This window comes from Scomber scombrus, chromosome 2, assembly GCF_963691925.1.
Source record: "Scomber scombrus chromosome 2, fScoSco1.1, whole genome shotgun sequence".
Classification (NCBI taxonomy): Eukaryota; Metazoa; Chordata; class Actinopteri; order Scombriformes; family Scombridae; genus Scomber; species Scomber scombrus.
Genome location: NC_084971.1, coordinates 9,654,656 through 9,674,743, shown reverse-complemented (window position 1 = coordinate 9,674,743; position 20,088 = coordinate 9,654,656). Strand labels below are relative to the sequence as shown.

Sequence of the window (20,088 nt, the reverse complement as noted above, 5' to 3'; positions counted from 1 at the left end):
GTTATTATCTCCTGTAGTTGGATATATGTATTAAAAAAGTCACGAGTAGAGTTCTGTCTGTCTCTTAACATGAGGTGCACTTGTTTTGGAATTTGATTGGCCAAGGAGGCTGCGGACGCCCCGCCCTCTGCTCAGCGGGTTCTTCTGATTGGTCGCCGCCGTCGCCTGTCTCGGGGACCTCAGGGGAGGCACGAGTTGGCCCATAAGCCTGCGCTCGCGAGTCATCAGTGTCGGACACGTAGTGGGAACGAGCAGGTCCCGATGCACGAGTCACGGCAACCCTCGGAGGAGATGAAGGCGGACTCCGACTGGCTCTGATTTTTAAAAGCCCTTTTCATTCAGGAGGTTGGTTGCCAATGGTTATCAATATGGCAGAGCCGTTATCCCAAGCACCCACCGCTGCAAAAATGGCGTCACTTAACCGGGTCCGAGCTTTGGCGATGATTTTCTTAACTGTCACCGGCTGTTGTGTCACCCCGACAAGTGGCAAGGACGGGTCCGAGGAGACCGTCATCATCGGGCTGCGGCTGGAGGACACGGACGACATTTCCTTCATGGATAGGGGCTACCTGCGGGTGAGTGAGCGCTCCCGGGTGAAATTAAGGGTGTACGGGCAGAACATCAACAACGAGACATGGTCCAAAATTGCTTTTACGGAACATGAGCGGAGCCGGGCGGTAGGGAGCCTTGACAGCTCCTCGGGGGATAACCAGAGCCAAGAGGACTCGTCCGGCTTGCATCCCTGCGGTATTAGGACTTCGGATATAATTATATTGCCCAACATCATCCTGAATCGAAAGACGTCCGGAATAGTTGAAATCGAGGTCAAACCTCTGCGAAAGACGGAGAGGAGTAAATCGTATTACCTCTGCATCGCCACCTCCACACCGGCCGTGGCCGGGATGCACGACCCTTGGACGGAGAACACCTGGATCTACCACGACGGAGATGACACCAACGTGATAGTGGTGGAGGAGAAGAAGTTTCTGCTGCCTTTCTGGCTCCAGGTCATCTTCATCTCCATGCTGCTGTGCCTGTCGGGTATGTTCAGTGGGTTGAACCTGGGGCTCATGGCTCTGGACCCCATGGAGCTCCAGATAGTCCAGAACTGCGGCACGGAAAAGGAGAAGAATTACGCCAAAAAAATAGAGCCGGTGCGCAGCCAAGGGAATTACTTACTGTGCTCGCTTCTGCTCGGGAACGTGCTGGTGAACACCACGCTGACCATCCTGCTGGATGATATAGCCGGGTCAGGGTTGATAGCTGTGGTCATGTCCACCATTGGAATAGTGATTTTTGGGGAGATCGTGCCCCAGGCCATCTGCTCCAGACACGGCCTCGCCGTAGGAGCCAACACCATCTTCCTCACCAAGTTCTTCATGCTGCTCACCTTCCCCGCTTCCTACCCGGTGAGTAAGCTGCTGGACTACCTGCTCGGACAGGAGATAGGAACCGTGTACAACCGGGAGAAGCTTCTGGAGATGCTGCGCGTCACGGACCCCTACAACGACCTGGTGAAAGAGGAGCTGAACATCATCCAGGGCGCGCTGGAGCTCAGGACTAAGACCGTGGAAGACGTGATGACACCGCTGAGAGATTGCTTCATGATCCCCGGGGATGGCATCCTCGACTTCAACACCATGTCCGAGATCATGAAGAGCGGCTACACGCGCATCCCGGTGTTCGAAGGCGAGAGGTCCAACATAGTGGATCAGCTGTTCGTGAAAGACCTGGCGTTTGTGGACCCGGATGATTGCACTCCGCTCAAAACCATCACAAAGTTTTACAGCCATCCGTTGCATTATGTGTTCAATGACACCAAGCTGGACGCAATGCTGGAGGAGTTTAAAAAAGGTGAGATAGTCAGACAGACTGCTGACACATTTTAACTATTAGTGGGAACTGTTGTTTGTCTTGTAGTTCATTCACACCAACCCATCAAAACCTAAACATGACTTTATCTATTACTGATTTAAATCAATTCATGTATTCATGAAAAGCAGTCCATAGATGTCAGATAGCTTAAATCTCTCTTAACCCTCAAGTGACCATTGCACAAGCAGGTTAACCCTTCACCTGTCCTCCCTCTCCCCTGACATGAGGGAGGGTACACAGGTGAGCTGTGTTATAGCATATTTACTTATACGGACACTACTGCTTGTCCCCTCAGTCTGATGCTCTCAACACTTAAAGTTCAAGTTGTTATTGGGGTGAAATTCAAAAATGTTTAGAACCTGATTTTCAGGAATGAAAGGAGGAGGAGGAGGAGGAGAATTCTCATCCTCAACAAGATTTCACAAGAAGGAAAAAAAAGAAGTAGGAGGCAGAGGAGGAGGATGGGGTTGTTTTGGCACTTCTTATCTGGTTTGCCTCACAAAGCAGTGAAGCAGCCACTTCAGTAGTGAGGTGCACTTGCCGCATCCTTGCTGGTCACTTCCTGTAAATGGGAGGAGGAGGAGGAGGAGGAGGTGTCGTTATCTTTCTCCATCGCTTCCATTCAGTGTTAATGTTCACACGCTCTCTCCCTCTCTCTCTCTCTCTCCCCCCTGCTCTCTTGTCTTGCTTTCCTCCTCTCAACCTTTCTTACTCTTTCCCCTCCCTCTCTCTCTCTCTCTCTCTCTCTCTCTCTCTCTCTCTCTCTCTCTCTCTCTCTCTCTCTCTCTCTCTCTCTCTCTTCTCTCTCTCTCTCTCTAATTTGTGAATGCATTAGGACATGTGGGAATGGTGCAACAGCAGTGCTAAGGTTATCAGGTGGGGGCATCTTGTTTGAGAACCTGCTTAAATCCCTCTCTTACCTCTCGTGTGCTCGCCTCTGAGTGATGGTGGCGATAACTCCTTTTGTCCAGCCCTGGAATGCAGTCGTGTGGATAATGAATAACAGCCTCTAACACCCTCAAGCCCCCCATGTGTTGTGTGTGTGTGTGTGTATGCGCATGGCGTTTGAGAAAGATGTTTACCTCACCCAAAGTTTACCTGATGTTTTGCATAAACCCCCCCCCCCCCCCCCCCCCCCCCCCCCCCCTCTCTCTGTGTTGTCACCTCTAAGTTATTCCTGGTAGTGTTTGAAGATTCGGTAAGTCCGTACTTCTATTTATCCCCAAATCCGCAGCTGTGTGGGAGTGACCCTGTGTAAATGGGCACGCCTGGTCAGCAACTGGTTTATCAATATTTCAATTGCAGGGGAGGGGGAGAGGGAGGGGGAGGGTGGGCGATTGATGCATTGTGTGCTCATTAGAATATTCACTTTACTTTAAGAGGATTAATTGGGTAAGAACAACAAAACAAATCATTGAGCTGCGAGCTCCATTACCAGAAATTAGGTGAAGCTCTCCATGCCAAATTAGCATTACATAATATACTAGTTGGGGGAGGGGGTGTGGGGGGGGTTTGTTTGTTTGTTTGTTTTTATCAAAGCTGACTATTTACAGACATGCACTAGCAGCAGAAAACATACTTCAATTCCCTTGAGCTTGTTTTCTGAGCAAAGCTAGTACAACTGATGATTTGTTACAGGATGGAGCTATCCCCACGCTGCTCTACATTATTACAGTCATATTATTACAGTATATGATCCCAGCAGCATCTCTCATCTCAGTTTTTGTCACACAAGTCTGTCGTGTTAAAGTTGACTGCGAACATCAGATAGTTGAGATGCTCTTTCTTAAGTGTTAAAACTGCTTTTTGGGTTTTTTTTAGATTTGTGTGTACCTGTGAGTTTTGAGTGTGAGAGCTAAATTTAAAAACGGCATGAAAATTGGTGAAAAGTAAAAATAAATGTGTCAGCAGACATCCAAGCATCTAAAATCAAAAACCACCAGATGCAAAATGATCTTCAGTGCAGTGACACACAGAGAGGTAAATAAATAAATATGCGCTTGTTACTGGAAGCAGTGAGATCTGTGATTTTGGAAAGAAGAGCTGATGCAGGATCAGTGACCGATAACAGTCTACTACATCTTCACCATTTGGTTTAACCACAAAACAGCAACACCTGTCTTAGTTATATGGTTTTGGGGTGTGTGTGTGTGTGTATGTGTGTGTGTGTGTGTGTGTGTGTGTGTGTGTGTGTGTTCTTGGTGCAGAGAGTCACATCTCCTCTTCTGCATCCAAAACACCTGCTAACGCTCCTGCTTTTGATATTTATTTTAGTGGAGTCTTTGCATAGGATGAAGTCAGTGTAGTCTCTGCCTACCATGTTACACTAGCGATAGAGGAAAGTAGATATTAAATGATCATACTGCTAAATGCTTTAAATGATCAATATAATTGGAAGAAAACTAATTTTGTGTTACAAGAACAACTATGGCACTGTTTAATCAGACGCAGCAGAGTCAGCTACTGTTACAGTTTATGAGGCTGAATATATCGTCTGTAATAAGCAAAACAGTATGGAGGAGGAAGCAAGTGGAGCTGTAACAGCGTCAGTCAGGACAGAGGTGTTGCAGACGGGGAGGCCGGTGAGGATCGTCAGGGAGGATGGAGACGGACTGGAAACTCTGTACTGCAGCTAACTTTGTGGCGCTTTTTTAAACCTGACTTTTTCTGACAGAAAGGACACACAATTCGGACAGAACAGCACACCAGCAGCTGTACCTGTAACTTGCGAGTAACTTTGAGCTTGGTTGTAAACGTGCCATGAGCAGCTCACTGGAAGCTCATTGGAGGAGACACATTCAGTGCATTCTGGTTGTTGTAGGACTCCCCCTTGAAGAGCGATATAGGGGATCTACAGGCTTTTTCTCAGTTCCCTCTAATCATAGATAAAACAAATTTAAAAATAATCTCTATTTCACAGGTGACCTAGTTTTTAGAAAATCATCATATTCACAGTGGGGAATTTTTCCTTTAAAACGACCTGTGTTTGAAATTTTTAACAAGTGTAACACGGTGTCCAAGTTAATATCGACTGATACCTCAACATTTTACAATGTTGGAAACAGTTTCTATTATTGGCTCTAGTGCATGTGTTTACTCAAGTTATTGGTATTCTGTGAATGACCTTCCACATTATGTTACCTGTGCACTTCATCGTATAGGTCCAGATCTGAAGCATAGCGCGTCTGCGGCTGGCCCCGTGCCAGAGGGAATTCGCCTCTTCAGCCTCTCATGGAAGTCATAAGGAACAGTTGTAGGGAGGGCTGCGGGGTCAGAGTTTCCCGTCAATCTGGCTCTGTTCACAGCGCACACTCAGTTCAAAGTGCTTTGTATTATAAGTCATTGTTAATTAATTTGATGCCGCTTGTGGAGCTGCACAGTCGTCTGAAGTCTGCTACAAAAAAAACCCACAACACGCTCATATTAGAGATTGTGTCGGAGCAGCCGGGCCTGCTTAAAGGTGTTGCTTTGCATTTGGATCTGAACTTTCTGAACACATTTTTTTTGTAAAAGATGCTTTCACGCTTGTATTCTGAACTTAACAGCATTACATAATTCTCTGTAATACTCCTTCTTCCACTCATTAAGGCTTACTTTTGGTTTAACAGTCTAGAGCTGCCATAAAAGTTCTTCGTGCAGATCTTGATCCCAACAGTGTGCTCATGAGTCCGTTTTACCCGGCTCAACCCAGGCCCTAGGTCAGGGGTCACGCTCACATTCATGCGGGAGCTTTTAAATTGAGAGAGACACCTTTCTGGAAATTTCTGACCCCTTCATTAATTGCTCTCGGTCTGCGATTGCAACAATTACTGTCATCCAGAGGCTGCTTGTCAAGCTGCAGGTTTACCGGTTAATGAGTGGGTCAGTGTGTGTCATTTGGGACCCAACCAAGTAGCTGAGTCAGAAACAGGAATTTAGCTGCCTCTCTGACTTCAAGTTATGTGCGATATTCCTGAAAGTGAAAGTCACTCACATGCGGTGTTACCAGGAGGAAGGCTTCCTACAGTATGGATGTTTGCAGAGCTGAAATCAGGTTATACATCAGGTTTTTCTTCCCCACCACACTGCCATTTCTGCCCCTGGGAAATGCAGGCTACTTGCTAAACATGAATATGGCACACCAAAGGGGGGACTGAGAAGGGAAAACCTTTTCTTTCCCCCCTCAATTGTCTCCCTGCCTTTCAAACTTCTAACGCTGACACAAACACTTGATTCTTCTTATCTCTACCTTGTAAACTTGGTGTACGCATTGATTTTTCTTACTCTACTGCTTATCAGTGATATAGATAGTGTTTAATACCCACAATGCCATGACAGGTGTACAGCCTATTTTGACCTATTCTGACTGTTGCACAGAACAATCGCTTGAATCTCACCATTTTGAGTTGTATTTATGCTACTTCACAAAAAACAGCTGAATATCCAAGCAAAAAATTCAGCCCACTGTCGTTCCTGTTGTCTGCATTGAGCTTCAGCGTTTCACAGCCCACCATATATGCTTCACTGTTATAGAGTGAGGTCCCCCAGTGTAAGAGAGCCTACATGAGTCCTGGCACGTCTTGAACTAGTTCCCCGACTGCTGCAATATAGGCCAATCTATGCTTAATTCAGATTCAACAGCCTTCACGCTCTCTCTCGCTCTCTCTCTCTCGCTCTCTCTCTCTCTCTCTCTCTCTCTCGCTCTCTCTCTCTCTCTCTCTCTCTCTCTCTCTCTCTCTCTCTCTCTCTCTCTCTCTCTCTCTCTCTCTCTCTCTCTCTCTCTCTCTCTCTCTCCTCAGTACTTTGTCTAAAAGTGAAACTTTTTTTCCCCCTCCCCCTGTTGACCATGTTGAAATACTGACAGCAGTTTTATGGTTTGCTTCGAATGCTTTTATTCCTTTTCGGGGTGTTTGTGTGAAGCGTATCATAGCATGTGTCTAGAAAGCGAGCGGGGGAGTGTTTGCCTGGTAACCCTTGGTGCTAACGCTGCAACAAGTGTTGGGATTAAATGGCATCATGTTTGGTAAGAACACTTAATGTTTCCTGATGAGGGACACCCCTTTTGAACTCGGCAAGACTTCTCCCACCAGCTGCTCACTTTATCAGAACTAATTACCTTGAATTAAAGGTTGTCTGCGTCTCACTATACTTTGTGTTGCGGGACGCAGCATTAGTAGTGGTGTGTCTTTATGGCGGGGAATGTAATTTTTATATGAACAACATAGCACCTTAACACATGGACACAGGCTGTTCATTTATAAAGCACAATGTTTGACCTTTACTGTATATAGATAGTGGGTTTATGTAAAATCACATGAATTACATTTTTCCTTCTCATTGTCCTCATGGCCAGTATTTCACCACACTGCATGATAAACTAAAAACAAATCCTGCATACTTTTGGTGAGCATTGTCTTCTATAATTAGCATCTTAATAACATTAATTCATTTAAAGCCTTTTGACAGCACTTTAGAAATAGGCAGAAAACTGCTGTTGTAGCAACCTGTTGTGTGGCAACATTTTTTCTCCTGAATCTCAATTCAAGAAGCAGCTGCTGTGCATCTTTCAGCCCATTGACTTCAAAACATGCATAATTTACATCACTGCCAACAATCTTCCCAAAGCATATGTTTTGCTGAGACTTGAAACTGTCTGGAGATACAGCAAGTGATACTTCACAGTAACAATTGTATTGCCTTTACTTTTTTGTTTTTACCGTGATAATACAATAATGCATTTGCAATCAGGGACAAAAAAATATCTCCATCACCATGCGAGGCAGCTGGACTCACGAGATCAAACTAGAATCCATCGTGTCAGGCTTCAAGTTATATGCTTGTGTCTGAACCACCGGTGGTTCAGACCAATTGGCTTCATGAATCCAGCTGCCTTGGAAGGTAAGACGGTGATATACAGTGATTGACAGGTGGTTCATCCAATCATAAGTATTTTATTTTATTTTTTAAAGCACCTGCCCCTTTCCAAACCATTTCCACACACGACTTCCCAGATGTTTCTGTGTAACAAAACCGTTGTGTGTCAGGTTAACCATTTGGTGAGTTTAAAGCTAAATTAATTAATTTTTTTTTTTTTTGGAACAGTGGAATAAGCTCAGAACACAACATTGAGATATTCTCACCTTGTTGTTATAGGAAACATATTAGCAAGTATAATATAATAATGATTTAGTATGCTTTAGAAAAGTTAGTTTAGTTGTAATATAAAGAATATAAGAGCTGAAACAAATAGTTGATTAATCAGTCAGTCTGCAAAGAATTAACCAGTACCAAATTTTCCAAAGTTCCAGCTTTTGAATTGTGAGGATTTACAGCCTTTCCATGTCTTATGTGATTGTACATTTAATATTTTTAAAATTATTGATTGATTAATAATGATTCATTATAATTAATAATTAATTTTATTAAAATAATTGTTAGTTTCAGCCCCAGAGTACATGTACTGTTTGTAGTCAATGGTGTAAAACCTGTTATCCATCTGTATTATAGGAGTACATTTAAAATAAATGTTGCCATAGTCAGCACACAGTGGCAAGGTTGTACTAAATGTGTATTTTCACATATGATGTAATATTGTTAAAATTAAGAAATATTACTACAATGTAAAATCATTGGGCAGCCATTGTAAAAGCATGAATGACTTTGGTCATTTAGATATGGGATGATTTAGATATTGTCTGGATTGAAATTTTGGTCTTCCTTGACCAAGTTTGTTGTGTTAAAGGACTGGCTTTTGAAATTGGCCTACATTCTTCAGATTCTGGTACAACATGGAGTAGGCTTTTAAGACCCGATTAGTACAACAGTTAAGGAGTGTGAATCTAGGCGCAGTGCGTTCCCAAAGCCTGTCTGATCTGGCATTATGACTTTTCTTTACATGTATTTTTTTTCCTGGCACCTCGTACTATGTATTTAACAGCTAAACACCACGACTGATATGCCGTCGGGTCTTGCGTGTCCTAAGGCCAGAAGGTGAAATGATTTTTTCCCCCTTGTTTTGTAGTTGAGTGTGTGTCCAGGTAGGCTCTGCTGCGCTACACCATACAAACAGCTGCATCAGTGTCACATTACAATATTTTGGCATTAGCTGAAAAAATGCTTTAGCCTCCAAATTCTCCACTTGGCAAACTTGTGTGCACTTAACAGAAGTTCACAGCTGTCTTGAAGATGAAATGTCATCAAACTTCACTTTATTGTGTGAATTTCTTTCGAGGAAGACCTTGATCTAAACCTCTTTGATCTGACGGCCCTCGCTTCTGAATATCACATTTATGTGTATGTATCAAAAGGCGGCTTGTACTCAAGGGACAAACAGCTTTTGTGAATTTTTTCAATAGAGCCGCTCAATAATAAGTCCAATATTGTACCACAGAAGTGAGTGGGATGAATTTCTCAAACACATTTGACTGTATTTCCGTTCTTATTACTAAAGTCTGTTTTAATCTAAATCCTTGCATGAACCTTTTTAGTGGTATCATTTCACACAACCTCATAACAAGATTGAATTATTCAGTTAAAGAAAACATATAGTCTCAAGTTATCAAAATATCTATGTTGCACAGATTTCAAACACTACATCTTTCTGCACAGCTGTACATGTCAGATCACATTGTTTCCTCTTCACAACTTGAGCGCAAGCTCATTAGTGACCTATTTCATTTCATTTCGGTCTCTGATGACGGCTATTCCTGAAGAATGGCTTTTGTGTTGTGGATGTAGTTAAGGAGTTGAGTCCGCTTCCAGCACATGTTGCCTAGGATCTGTAGCCATGCACTACGGAGGAAAATTTGTTATTACGCAATCCAGAATGCAACCACCCCCACGTTCCTTTTAATAAGCCGTTTCCCAAAACAGAGACCACACTGGACCTGGGTTTTTTTTCCCGTTCCTGGTAAATTAATAAGACTGCATAATAGACACGAGCGAAGCATTATTACCATAACAGCTGATGGGTGATAATGCAGACGATGGGGATGAGAAATACATGCTTGTAATGGAACAGGTTGGTGTTTTATTTGTAAAACCGACTTCCTCGATTACTAATAGGCATGAATAAATTGCGAATACACTGAGTGGGAATTAAAACCTATTTGTGCTATTATATAACATGCACACAGTGAGCAAACATCTCTGAGATGTGCATATTGATGATGTAACTCATTAATTTTGTGTCCTCCAGTGTTGATTTGGTGAGAGGCAATGGTGAATTTAATGGCAAAGCACATCTAAAGGGAATACAATGAAATCACTAAGCCATGAACGTAATCAGTAACGTCATCTTGACAGCGATGCTCATTTTGCAGGTGTAATTTCTCTAAAAGAAATGCTGCAAAGGTTGATTTACATTTTTAGTCCTGAGTAAAAACCACATTATTTTTTTCTTCTCTTTGAGAGGAAAGCTTTTCATAGAAATGTTTGTTTTGACTGTAATTATGTCATTAAGATATTATCATGCTCATTTGGGTGTTGTACATTATGTCATTCTTATGAAACGAAGGGAAATTGCTGCTATTAGTGTTGTTGTGAGATGATTAGGAGGAGGAGAAGAATGATGCTGCGGTGATCATTATGTCTTATTAACAGTAGCTAAAATGCGTAATTGTGAAGCTCCCTATAAATACCTGGACCGATTTCCTGCACAGTAACAATCTGTCACACCAGCAGTTATTGAGCTCCGGAGGTGCACGACTTGCATGATGAAATTTGTCTTTCTTCAAGCCAGAAATGTTGATTTACTGGCATCTCTGACATCTTTTGAGTCTCTGATGTCCACTAAAGCGGTTTCTAGCCGCTATCTTTGTTTTTTGGACAGTATAGAACTGTCAGTGTGCCAGGTTTTTAAACAAACACTCCTTTCTTCACTCAGCTTGTCGTCTCTGCATTTGCACTTGCATGTAGGTATAGAAGACTGTATCTTTATCCAGTTTGCATCTAACTTTGGTTCAAGCAAAAAGAAAAATAAGGCCCATTCAGGCTGTGCCTTCGAGAGGGAGAGAGAGACAGAGGGAGAGAAAACCCTCCAGCTTGGTCAGCCTAGTAACCGGGCTCTGTGCAGCACACTCAGGGAAGCAGAGCCACTTGCTTGTGCAGCAAGTCCCATCCCCCTCCTTCCACATTCCCTCTCTCCCTCTTCTCTCCATATTGTCCTCTTGCCCATTTCCCTCAGTGTTATAAATTACAAACGACACAAACCTCCAGGCCTAATGCCCTGCCGTGGACGCCTTCCAAGTTGCACTTTTTGGAGAGCCAAGAGGCTGGCTTCATTGATAACACCGGGCACAGTGTCCGTCTCTCCATTTACTGGCAAGAGGAAAAGCCCGAGACGGGCCCTTCACAGGCCCAAAAGACACCAGCGCTTTTTTACAATCAGCTGATGGAGCCTTCTTTTCTGAGACTTCAGCAGCGTTTCACTTCAGCTGGCCACGTAGAACACATGAATAATGAATAAAACAACAAAAAGGACTGAGCTTCGAAACTTTATACTTAGCCTTACACAATGTCTTATGATTTAATCATTAAATGGAAGTTAATGGATTTTCGAAGTCAGAGGGAAACCAAAAAAAAAAAAAAAAAGCCAGAGATATTTAGAAAATTGTCTCATCATTGTTATTGTTTCTGAGAAAGTGGCACCAGCATTCTCAAAGGTGCTGTGAACTTACACTAAGAAAGTAATATCAAAGGGGAAATCCACCGTAAAAAATAGATTCTAATTAAGGTAAGATATGCTGAGGTAAAGCAAACTGAACTTTCACAGCATGTTTCATTTAATCAGGTTGTATAGGATCATTCTTATCCTACTTTGACTATTTGGATGCAAAATCTGAAACCAAAACTGTAGGGAGCCACTCACTGATTCAGTGTTGTTGGATCAAAGTCAAAAAAGTGTCCCACAAGCTAGTATTACAGCACCTGGTTAAATGACCCAATTCAAATTCTTGTCTCACATGTGACACAGATCGGACATGTGTTATGTAAGGGTAAACAGGGGAAAAGCTGATGAATGCACTGGTTTTTCCCCCCGATGTGTTCGATGTGTTCAATTGGACTGAGAGCAGATCCCTGACTATGTGGTCCTGATTTAAATGCACAGATGCATTTTTAGGTCATTCAGTTCTCTTAGTATGGGTGCACTTTTTCCTCTCTCTGGTGTCTCCCAGCTAACAGCGAGGGGGGAAACTGCTAGTAGAGCCCCACCATGGGCTGTAGGCCCCTGCCACTGCTCCAACTGACCCTTCAGACCCAAATCCAGGCTCCGAGCCTCTACCCCATCCGCAGCTGACCCTCCAGCTTGAATTATTATTCCTGTCCTGTTTCTAACCATTGCAGATGGTGATTTCACTAGAGGATGTTTTTGACTGTGAACAGAAATCCCACTTTTGAAAGCAGACACTCAAAGGACAACTAGCCTGAATTGAATAACTTGGATTTAAGCACCTGTAATGTAAAGGTAGTCCTAATAATCAGTCAATCAATAGTCTTATTTCCTGATTTCCAGCTGCCATAGTTTGTAGATACTGACCTTACATTATTATTCATTGTCATTTGCATAGCAGCATAAGTCTGTTTTAGGGTGGATTTTCCCTTTGGAGAAAAGAATTGTAACAAGTTTGAAGTGACTCCCAGTGATTTTAGATGAGTAATAGTCAATTAGTAATCAGTAGGGACAACTGAGTAAAACAACACTAACAGAGAGACAAGAGTCAAAGTTTTAATTTATGTATTATCAGTTATTTCCTGGAAATGTTGATTTATGTTCTTTGCCAAATTGTGGCACAGCTGTAGAATTTTAATGATAACAAATGGACATATGTCATGTGTAATTATTATCATTAATCACAATAAGAAATCTCCTCTTTTGCATCATTTGTCCTTTTTATTTTATTAATGCTTTGACTGCGATGATTTAAAGCGTCAGTTATTAAAGGTGAAAATTAACATCAGTCTGACAACAGTAAATCTACATCCAGCCACACACTGGATGAAATGCCTTAACAAAGTCATTATTTAAACTGGGAGAACATGAGATTTAAGCAGAAAGCATTTCATAGATTGGAATAGAAGGTTGCCTAATTATGAAGTGTTGAAAGGCTGTTAATTGGCAATATGAATTGATCTGAAAAAAGAAGCATGATCATATTATTCACATCCTGAGGGTTTATATAGAAGCGTTGGAACATGAATTAATAACAAGTCAATAATTACAGATATAATTTGTCTGTTTGGATGTCACAAGTAATGTAATAAAACAACGTAGGACGCAGGCCGTTCATGCAGGTTTAATGTTTTCCCCAACAGCCCACATTCTCAAAGCTTATTGCACAAAGTACGGGAGCTTTTTTTATTGAGTACTTAGCTCATTCTAGCTTTAAGGATTTCGCCCTGGCTAATTGTTTTTATTAAGGTATTAATTATGAGTTTTAAAGCTCCAAGTACTCCGTGCCAAAAATGTGTGTTTTCAGGTGTTTAATTAGCTTGTCACAAGCGAAGAGTGCGTCCAGTGATTGGATTGCAGCAGTGCAGGTGCTTTGTGACACATTATTGGCTGGTTTTGTTGATGTTTACTCCTAAAGTTTATTGTTGCAAGCAGGTAATTCAAGAGCCATTTTAATAAACCATGCTTTGTGGGTGTCAGCATTATAAACACATCAGTAATTCTTTCCAACTTTCTGTTTATACTTGTCACAACATACTGCTCTATACTGGCTAGTAGAGGATTAAGCACAATTTAAAGTGACTTAAACCAGCTAGAACAAGGACTTACTGCACTCCTTCAAATACACTAACAAGTGAGTTAAATAGTTGTACATAACTTTAAACATGTCATTGTTGTAATTCACTTCTACAGGATATAACAAAGCTTAAAGAATCAGCGTCTCTAGCTCCGGCGCAGATTGCCCATATGATTGTGAGCACAGTTATCTGCCAGGAGATTATTATACCTCATAACTGTTTTTACATTTCTGTTTATGTGCTGATTAATCAAGTGAAATGCAGTTTGTTAATGTGTGAGTTTAACAGGTGTTTGTAGGCTTTTTCTTTCACTTTGTGCCTCCTGTCTTTATGCTAAGCTAGGCTAAACACACCCTGACACCTGCTCTGTACTTTATATGTAGACAAACAGTAAGTGTGATGTCCATCTTCTTTTCTTTATCTCAGAAACAAAGCAAATACACATATTTCCCAAAATGTTAAACATCCAGTATTCCTTTAATTTATCATCAGACCCAAATGGAATCTGCAGTTTTCAGCGGTGATCCACAATGAAAATCTGCAGAATTCTGCGGACTGTTTTTTTTGCATGTCATTAATATTATTCATTTAAGATAAGAAAGATTGTTTTCAATGAATTAGAGGTCAGCTATATTGTTTTTTCCCACAGATATCAACACCCATATCTCTGTCTTTGTACATATTTCTCTGTTAGCTACTATGACTCACAAATAGTGACGTGTGGGTTTATAAATCCAGTGTGACCGACTACTTACACAAAGTCACATTTGATCGGGTGAACTTTTGTAAATGCCTATGAGCACATTATAAGCAAACATTTGAGATTGTAATGTAAAAATACTTATTTTATGACATATTTGGCATATTATAAGAGATAAATAAGTAATTAACACAGGGACACAGGATGATTAAAAGTGGGGGAAAGTAATTTTCCTTTTTACCAGGCCTTAACATTTTGAGATTTACAAGTAGCATCTTTGTTTGTGGAAAATGTGCAGAAGTGTCATCGGAATTCTGCTGGCACAGATTCCGTGTGGACCTGCTTATCACCCTTCATAATATGTATTATCATACTGGATAGTACACAGGTACCCAACAGGAGTGTAGCCTGAAATCATGTTGTGGGTGGGCACCGAGAAAATCTCCAGGGCTGTTCCTTCAGTGTTTTGGTCAAATCTAGGCAACTATTACCGTACTTGTTAAATCACAGGACTGTAATTAGGTAATGTTACAGGCACCAACAGGAGCAAACTGAAACAGATTATTAGGCTTACCAAATAAACTACAACAAGCAACACTGTGGGGACAGATCATATAAATAGCTTACCTTTGATGATTACACATCAGCACTGAAATTAATTCACTATTGTTTGTTATGTAGCCAGTTCTGTTTCAGGGAAAGTTCAGCCTGGGTGTCATCACTGAAGCCCTGATGCCAGGTTTCTTCCAACTGACAGCTGAGAAAAGTGAAGACTAGTTTGTTACAGGATGATGAGTGTAGACACCAGTCATCTTGGCGGTGATTTTAAATATAATTAAAGAAATGATAAAAGAGTTTTATTACCATTTCCTGTGTGTTTCTTTGTCCAAAGTGATCCACAAGCACTAAACAGCCAACAGTTGATCGAAAGTGCACCAGACTCCAGTTTCCACATTCTGACTTCCTGTCTAGGGTGTCGTTATTGCGCTTTAAACATGACATTGTCAAAGTAAGTATGTTAAATTCTGTCAGTCATGAATCTTATAGCTTATACCATATCAGCTGTACATTTCTTTAATACCAAATGTACAACCAGCCACTCTTCTGTTCCTAAACTGGACCAAATGCAAGAAGCTGAAATCAATATGAGAATAGTGGTGAAACATGATAATCACATTTATTGCTAGCAGTAGAGTTTTTACTCACAGGTCATTTTATCAAGTCTTGATTTAATCTCTGTGGGACTAGATGCAGTTGTTTCACAAATGTTGCCAGTTCTAACTTAAATGTGTTTTGCTGCTTTAAAACAGTCCCAGCTTTTTGTCATTGTTGTGTGATGTGCTCACCATTCAGCAGTTGCAACACTCGCATAACAGAGCAGCACCTGACCACAGGCTCATTCATTTATCTCCACTGGTTTCCCATTGATGCCTCTCCTTATGACTGAGGCCCAAAGGAATCTCCACCCAGGGGACCTTTCAATAACAAACGCAACCAGCTACGACAGCAAGCTGCTTCTCTGAATGAACAACAATGTCATTCCAGCAGTGTGCGTGTGTGTATGTGTATGTGTGTGGCTGTACTGTATGTGTGTAGTGAAACACCACTGGCTAGTAGCAGCAGAGTGATCTTGTGACCAAGGCCCCTTAATGTCGGTTAGGAGCCTCTGAGCAGACTTAACTTCTCTGTGTTACCCTAATTAGTCCATATCATGCTAACTGTATTGTTTGACCCTAAATAACCGAGGCAAATGGACCAACCATCGATGATTGTGCGTAAACGTCAGACCAGTTGGCGTCACATGTATTAGTCAGCTTTATCTTGCAATTGAGGTATCATTGTACAAACAGGTAGGGGCCAGGTGTCAGGTGCAGTAACTCACTACATACATGTGTTTTTTGTGTCTCATTAAGTTAACAATATTCTTTTAAGACAAAGAATAAGAATGTATTTTTGTGCCATAAAGAAATGTCCTCTTGTGCCTCGAAGCACTGCAGAAAACTGACTACTTAACATGAAGTGTTGGCTGGTATGGGCGGTCAGTCACCCATACCTGCTTGTGTACTGTAACACACATAATGTCTGAAAATGAATGTGATGTTGCAGTGCCCTAGGAATGACTCAATCCACCAAAGACGTCATAGTGCATAGTTGCCGAGTCTCTCAGGCTAGTAATATTATTTAGTCTCTTTACTTAAAACACAGATTGGATTGCACAAGGTAAAGACTTCAAGGCAGTGTCCATCTCTATCTAAGTGTCACTGGGACTGTGAAGCTTTACCTGTTCTACAGATGAGTGACAAACCCCAAGACAAACCGTCATAACACGTTAGGCAACCACAAGCCTCCAGAAAGACGTCAATACTCCATAGATTCTCCACGTCTCTGAAATCTATTTGAAGGATTAACACCATTGTTCTAAGGTTATTTTTCTAATTTGGTGTCTTAGTGATGGTGGTGAAGAAGGCACTGTTCCAAAATCAACTGTAGGTGTTGAAAGATTGTATGCCATTCATATAATTTTCATGCCATTCAAACCCTTTATGTTGTGTATGGAGGCATTTGCACGAGGAAATGGGGAAGGATACTTCTGTAACTTGCAGCTCTGCCCAATGTCACTCAGTGCTGAAGCAGATCTACCATTCCTTTCCTCTGTCTATCAGTATAAAGTCGCTGCTGAGCTACAGTTAATACATACTGTGCTGCTGCTGTGTAACTACTCCCCAAGTGTTCTTATCAAAGATTTGTTCTTCACATGGGTCCTGAGGGAACGTAACGAGACACATGAATATCTCTGCAAATCTAAGCAGAGAAGGGTGTTCTGAGTAAGTTTCACAGGCTTGTAGAGCAGCAGTCCAAATCAGAGCACACTTCACAAATTATAAACCGCCACGTCAAACAAGCTGATGGGTTGATTTAATTCCTAGTCTGGTACAAAACAAAAAAGATAAAGAGTTTTTATTTCTCCTTATGTGCACATTCCTGCCATATTGTTTACAAAATGCTTTCTAAAATTTCCATATATGGCTGTGTAGCAACTTTTGAATAATTGTTAAAAAGTCTAAGCTTTTCTGTTCAAACTTACAGTCTGCACTGTAAACTATGCTAATGCTTATGCACACCTTAAGTGGTATTGACAGGTGAGTTACGGGAACACAATCACTGAAGAGAAAGCAAAGAATCCCTTGTGTAGTGAAATTATTCAAGTGACATCACTCATAGCATTTCCTGTGAATGTCCACAGCTCCCACTAGTGCCACTGTCGTGCTTCCTGTTTAAATAAGAATACACTAGATAAATTTGATCTCTTCCAATGATAGCGGCATGTCTCCAGTAACAGTAGTGTTGGTGCTTCTGTCAGTCACTTGGTCGATTTCACCAGTTTGGTCCAGACTGAAACATCTCAACAACTACTGTATGTATTGCCATGAACATCTGTGCAGACATTCACGGTGCCCAGAGGTTGAAACCATCTGACTTTGGTGATCTACTGGTTTGTCATCTAGCACCACCATTAGGTTGACATTTATTATATTGGATGGTTTACTATAACATTCAGTCTATTCATGTCCTCCACAGGATGATTGGTAGCCCCCTTACTTTTCATCTAGCACCATCATCAGGTCAAGTATAATGTTTAGTTTAATTCTTTGGACTCAACTATACTCAGCTATACTTAATGCTAACAAGTTTTCCCTCGAGGATGAAGCCTAATGCTGTTAGTAAGGTTTACAGTACATTTGTGGTAATGAAATGTCTCCACAATAACTTGATCGATGGATTTGAATTCCTTGCCTTTTCATCTAGTGCCATTATATGATCAATAGTTTAATTTGTCATACTGACCAAAAACTTGCTAAACTAATGACATTCCCATCAGCCTTAGCTGTACTTTGGATTAGCACTCAGTGGCACGATAACATGCTAAATTAAGATGGTGAGGATGGGTTAACATTGTATCTACTTAACAACAGTATGTTTGCATTGTCATTGTAAGCATGTTAGCATGATGAAGCATTCAGCTCACAGGCTGTAGACTGTTGTTTCTGTAGTACTTAGGAAATAAGAAAGAAAGACACTTGTACACACAAACATACAAGCAAAAACACATTCCACTTATGTCTCCTGATAATACAGGCCACGACACAGAATCATAGTACTTTATTAGATGTATTTTCAGTCTAAATGTTTGTAATTGAAGCTCTAAATAGTCAACATGTTACTGCATCAGGCCAACATTGTTGTCCATGTCAATGGAAAAATGGGTCAGAATGGGTGGAAACTCTTCTATGTTTTTTCACTGGAGGTAGATTTAGAAGAAAGACTATCCAACGGGTTCCCATCACCCTAACCCATCAACCACTATATTTGTCAGTGCTCAAATATTTGGAAAAATAGGGGGAGAGCAAGACAGGGAGGGGGGCAATGATGAGTGTCCACAACAGATACTGACCTCTCATACTCCCACCCCAAGTCTCCAAGCCTTACGTGCCTATTTATAGGGGAAAATTGCGCTATGGAAAAATATGACAAAGCTGCATTCCATAAATACACTGGGAATGGTGGAAAAGAGCACACGGCTTAGTCTCTGAAGGCCTGGGTGGAGGTTCTCAGGCTTGGCTTTGGGGTATGGATGGATGGATAGATAGATGGATGATCTGTCAGTTTGGCCAACAGTTGGAGTGTTTTTAATTTGAGCCTTTGTCAAACGTCAGGGTAAAATGAGGCAAAGATATTACAGCTTGGTTGTTTTATACTCTTTTATTTTTGACCCCCTTTTCCTCATCTCTTCTGCAACAGTAGTGTTACATAAATCTTAAATCTGACTCGACCTTTACCTTCAGAGAACAGATGTCTTCACAGAGATCTTATCCTCTTCTGGGAATTTCGGGACATGTTTACATTTTATAATTTAAAGTTACTCAAAGTGGGATTTGTAAAGGCTTAGCATGGATTTAGAGATGGCAGTGTTGTTGGTCAGTCCACCGCATTCATAGTCCCAAGAAGATGAAGCCTTGTGGTGTGTGCAACAATTAAACAAATTTAATTCAGGCAAGAAGAAGAAAGCTCTTATAAAACTGAGAGTATTGTGAGGGGAAACGCTGAGACATACATTTTTAATGAATAGAAAACAAACAAGAAGAGGATCAAATGGCATTTTTCAGGCCTTTTCAAAATGATCTGTGAGACTGGTGGAGTAGCTTGACCTCTGCATTTCTAAAATCCCTGCTACAGCCCTGTGCAGTAGATTTGTTTCAGTTTAATGCACAGAAGTGAACCAATGTATTGTGGTCCATGACTGTCTCCTTTGAGAGACGAGGCACTTCTTTAGTCATCTTCTCAAAAACTTTCAGAAATCATACGTGAGTACCTTTTAATGACTTTAAAAGCTTTTCAGCTTTTGACCGGAGAAAACATGCTTCCTAATGGATGAAATTGAAAGTGAGTTGACCCCTGACCCTGATGTGTGCAGTGTGCCTGTGTGCTGGACTACCCAGCATGCATTCAGCCTCAGCCCAGCTAGACAGCCCCAGATGTCAGGCAGCAGTGGTGGCTTATAGGACCCCAGACGACTGGTCTTCACAAGGACACACTCTCCCCAAGGCCCGCTGCCAAGTTCCAGGCTCCAGAAGGTCCAGAGGGTCATCCTCCCTACTCTACCTCCAGTCCAGTCCCCCCCACAAGACCCACTGCCATAACAGCAGCTAAGGAGCTATGAATAAACAGGCTGTCATTGTCTCATAATATATTTATAGAGGACAGAAGCTGCTTTTTTTTCTTCTGTC

The 20,088-nt window shown here is 41.6% G+C and overlaps 1 protein-coding gene across 6 annotated transcripts in view; it reads left to right on the top strand.

Moving 5' to 3' along the window:
- The first annotated feature begins 356 nt into the window (after nt 1-356).
- cnnm2b (cyclin and CBS domain divalent metal cation transport mediator 2b) overlaps nt 357-20,088 on the top strand; it is a 35,518-nt gene continuing 15,786 nt past the window's right edge. For 5 of the 6 annotated variants that reach the window (XM_062441450.1, XM_062441436.1, XM_062441443.1 and 2 more), the window contains exon 1: nt 369-1,854. In XM_062441450.1, the coding sequence (XP_062297434.1) occupies nt 369-1,854 (1,486 nt within the window). Of the gene's footprint in view, nt 1,855-20,088 lie in introns of all 6 variants that reach the window. The other variant, XM_062441414.1, reaches the window with a different exon arrangement.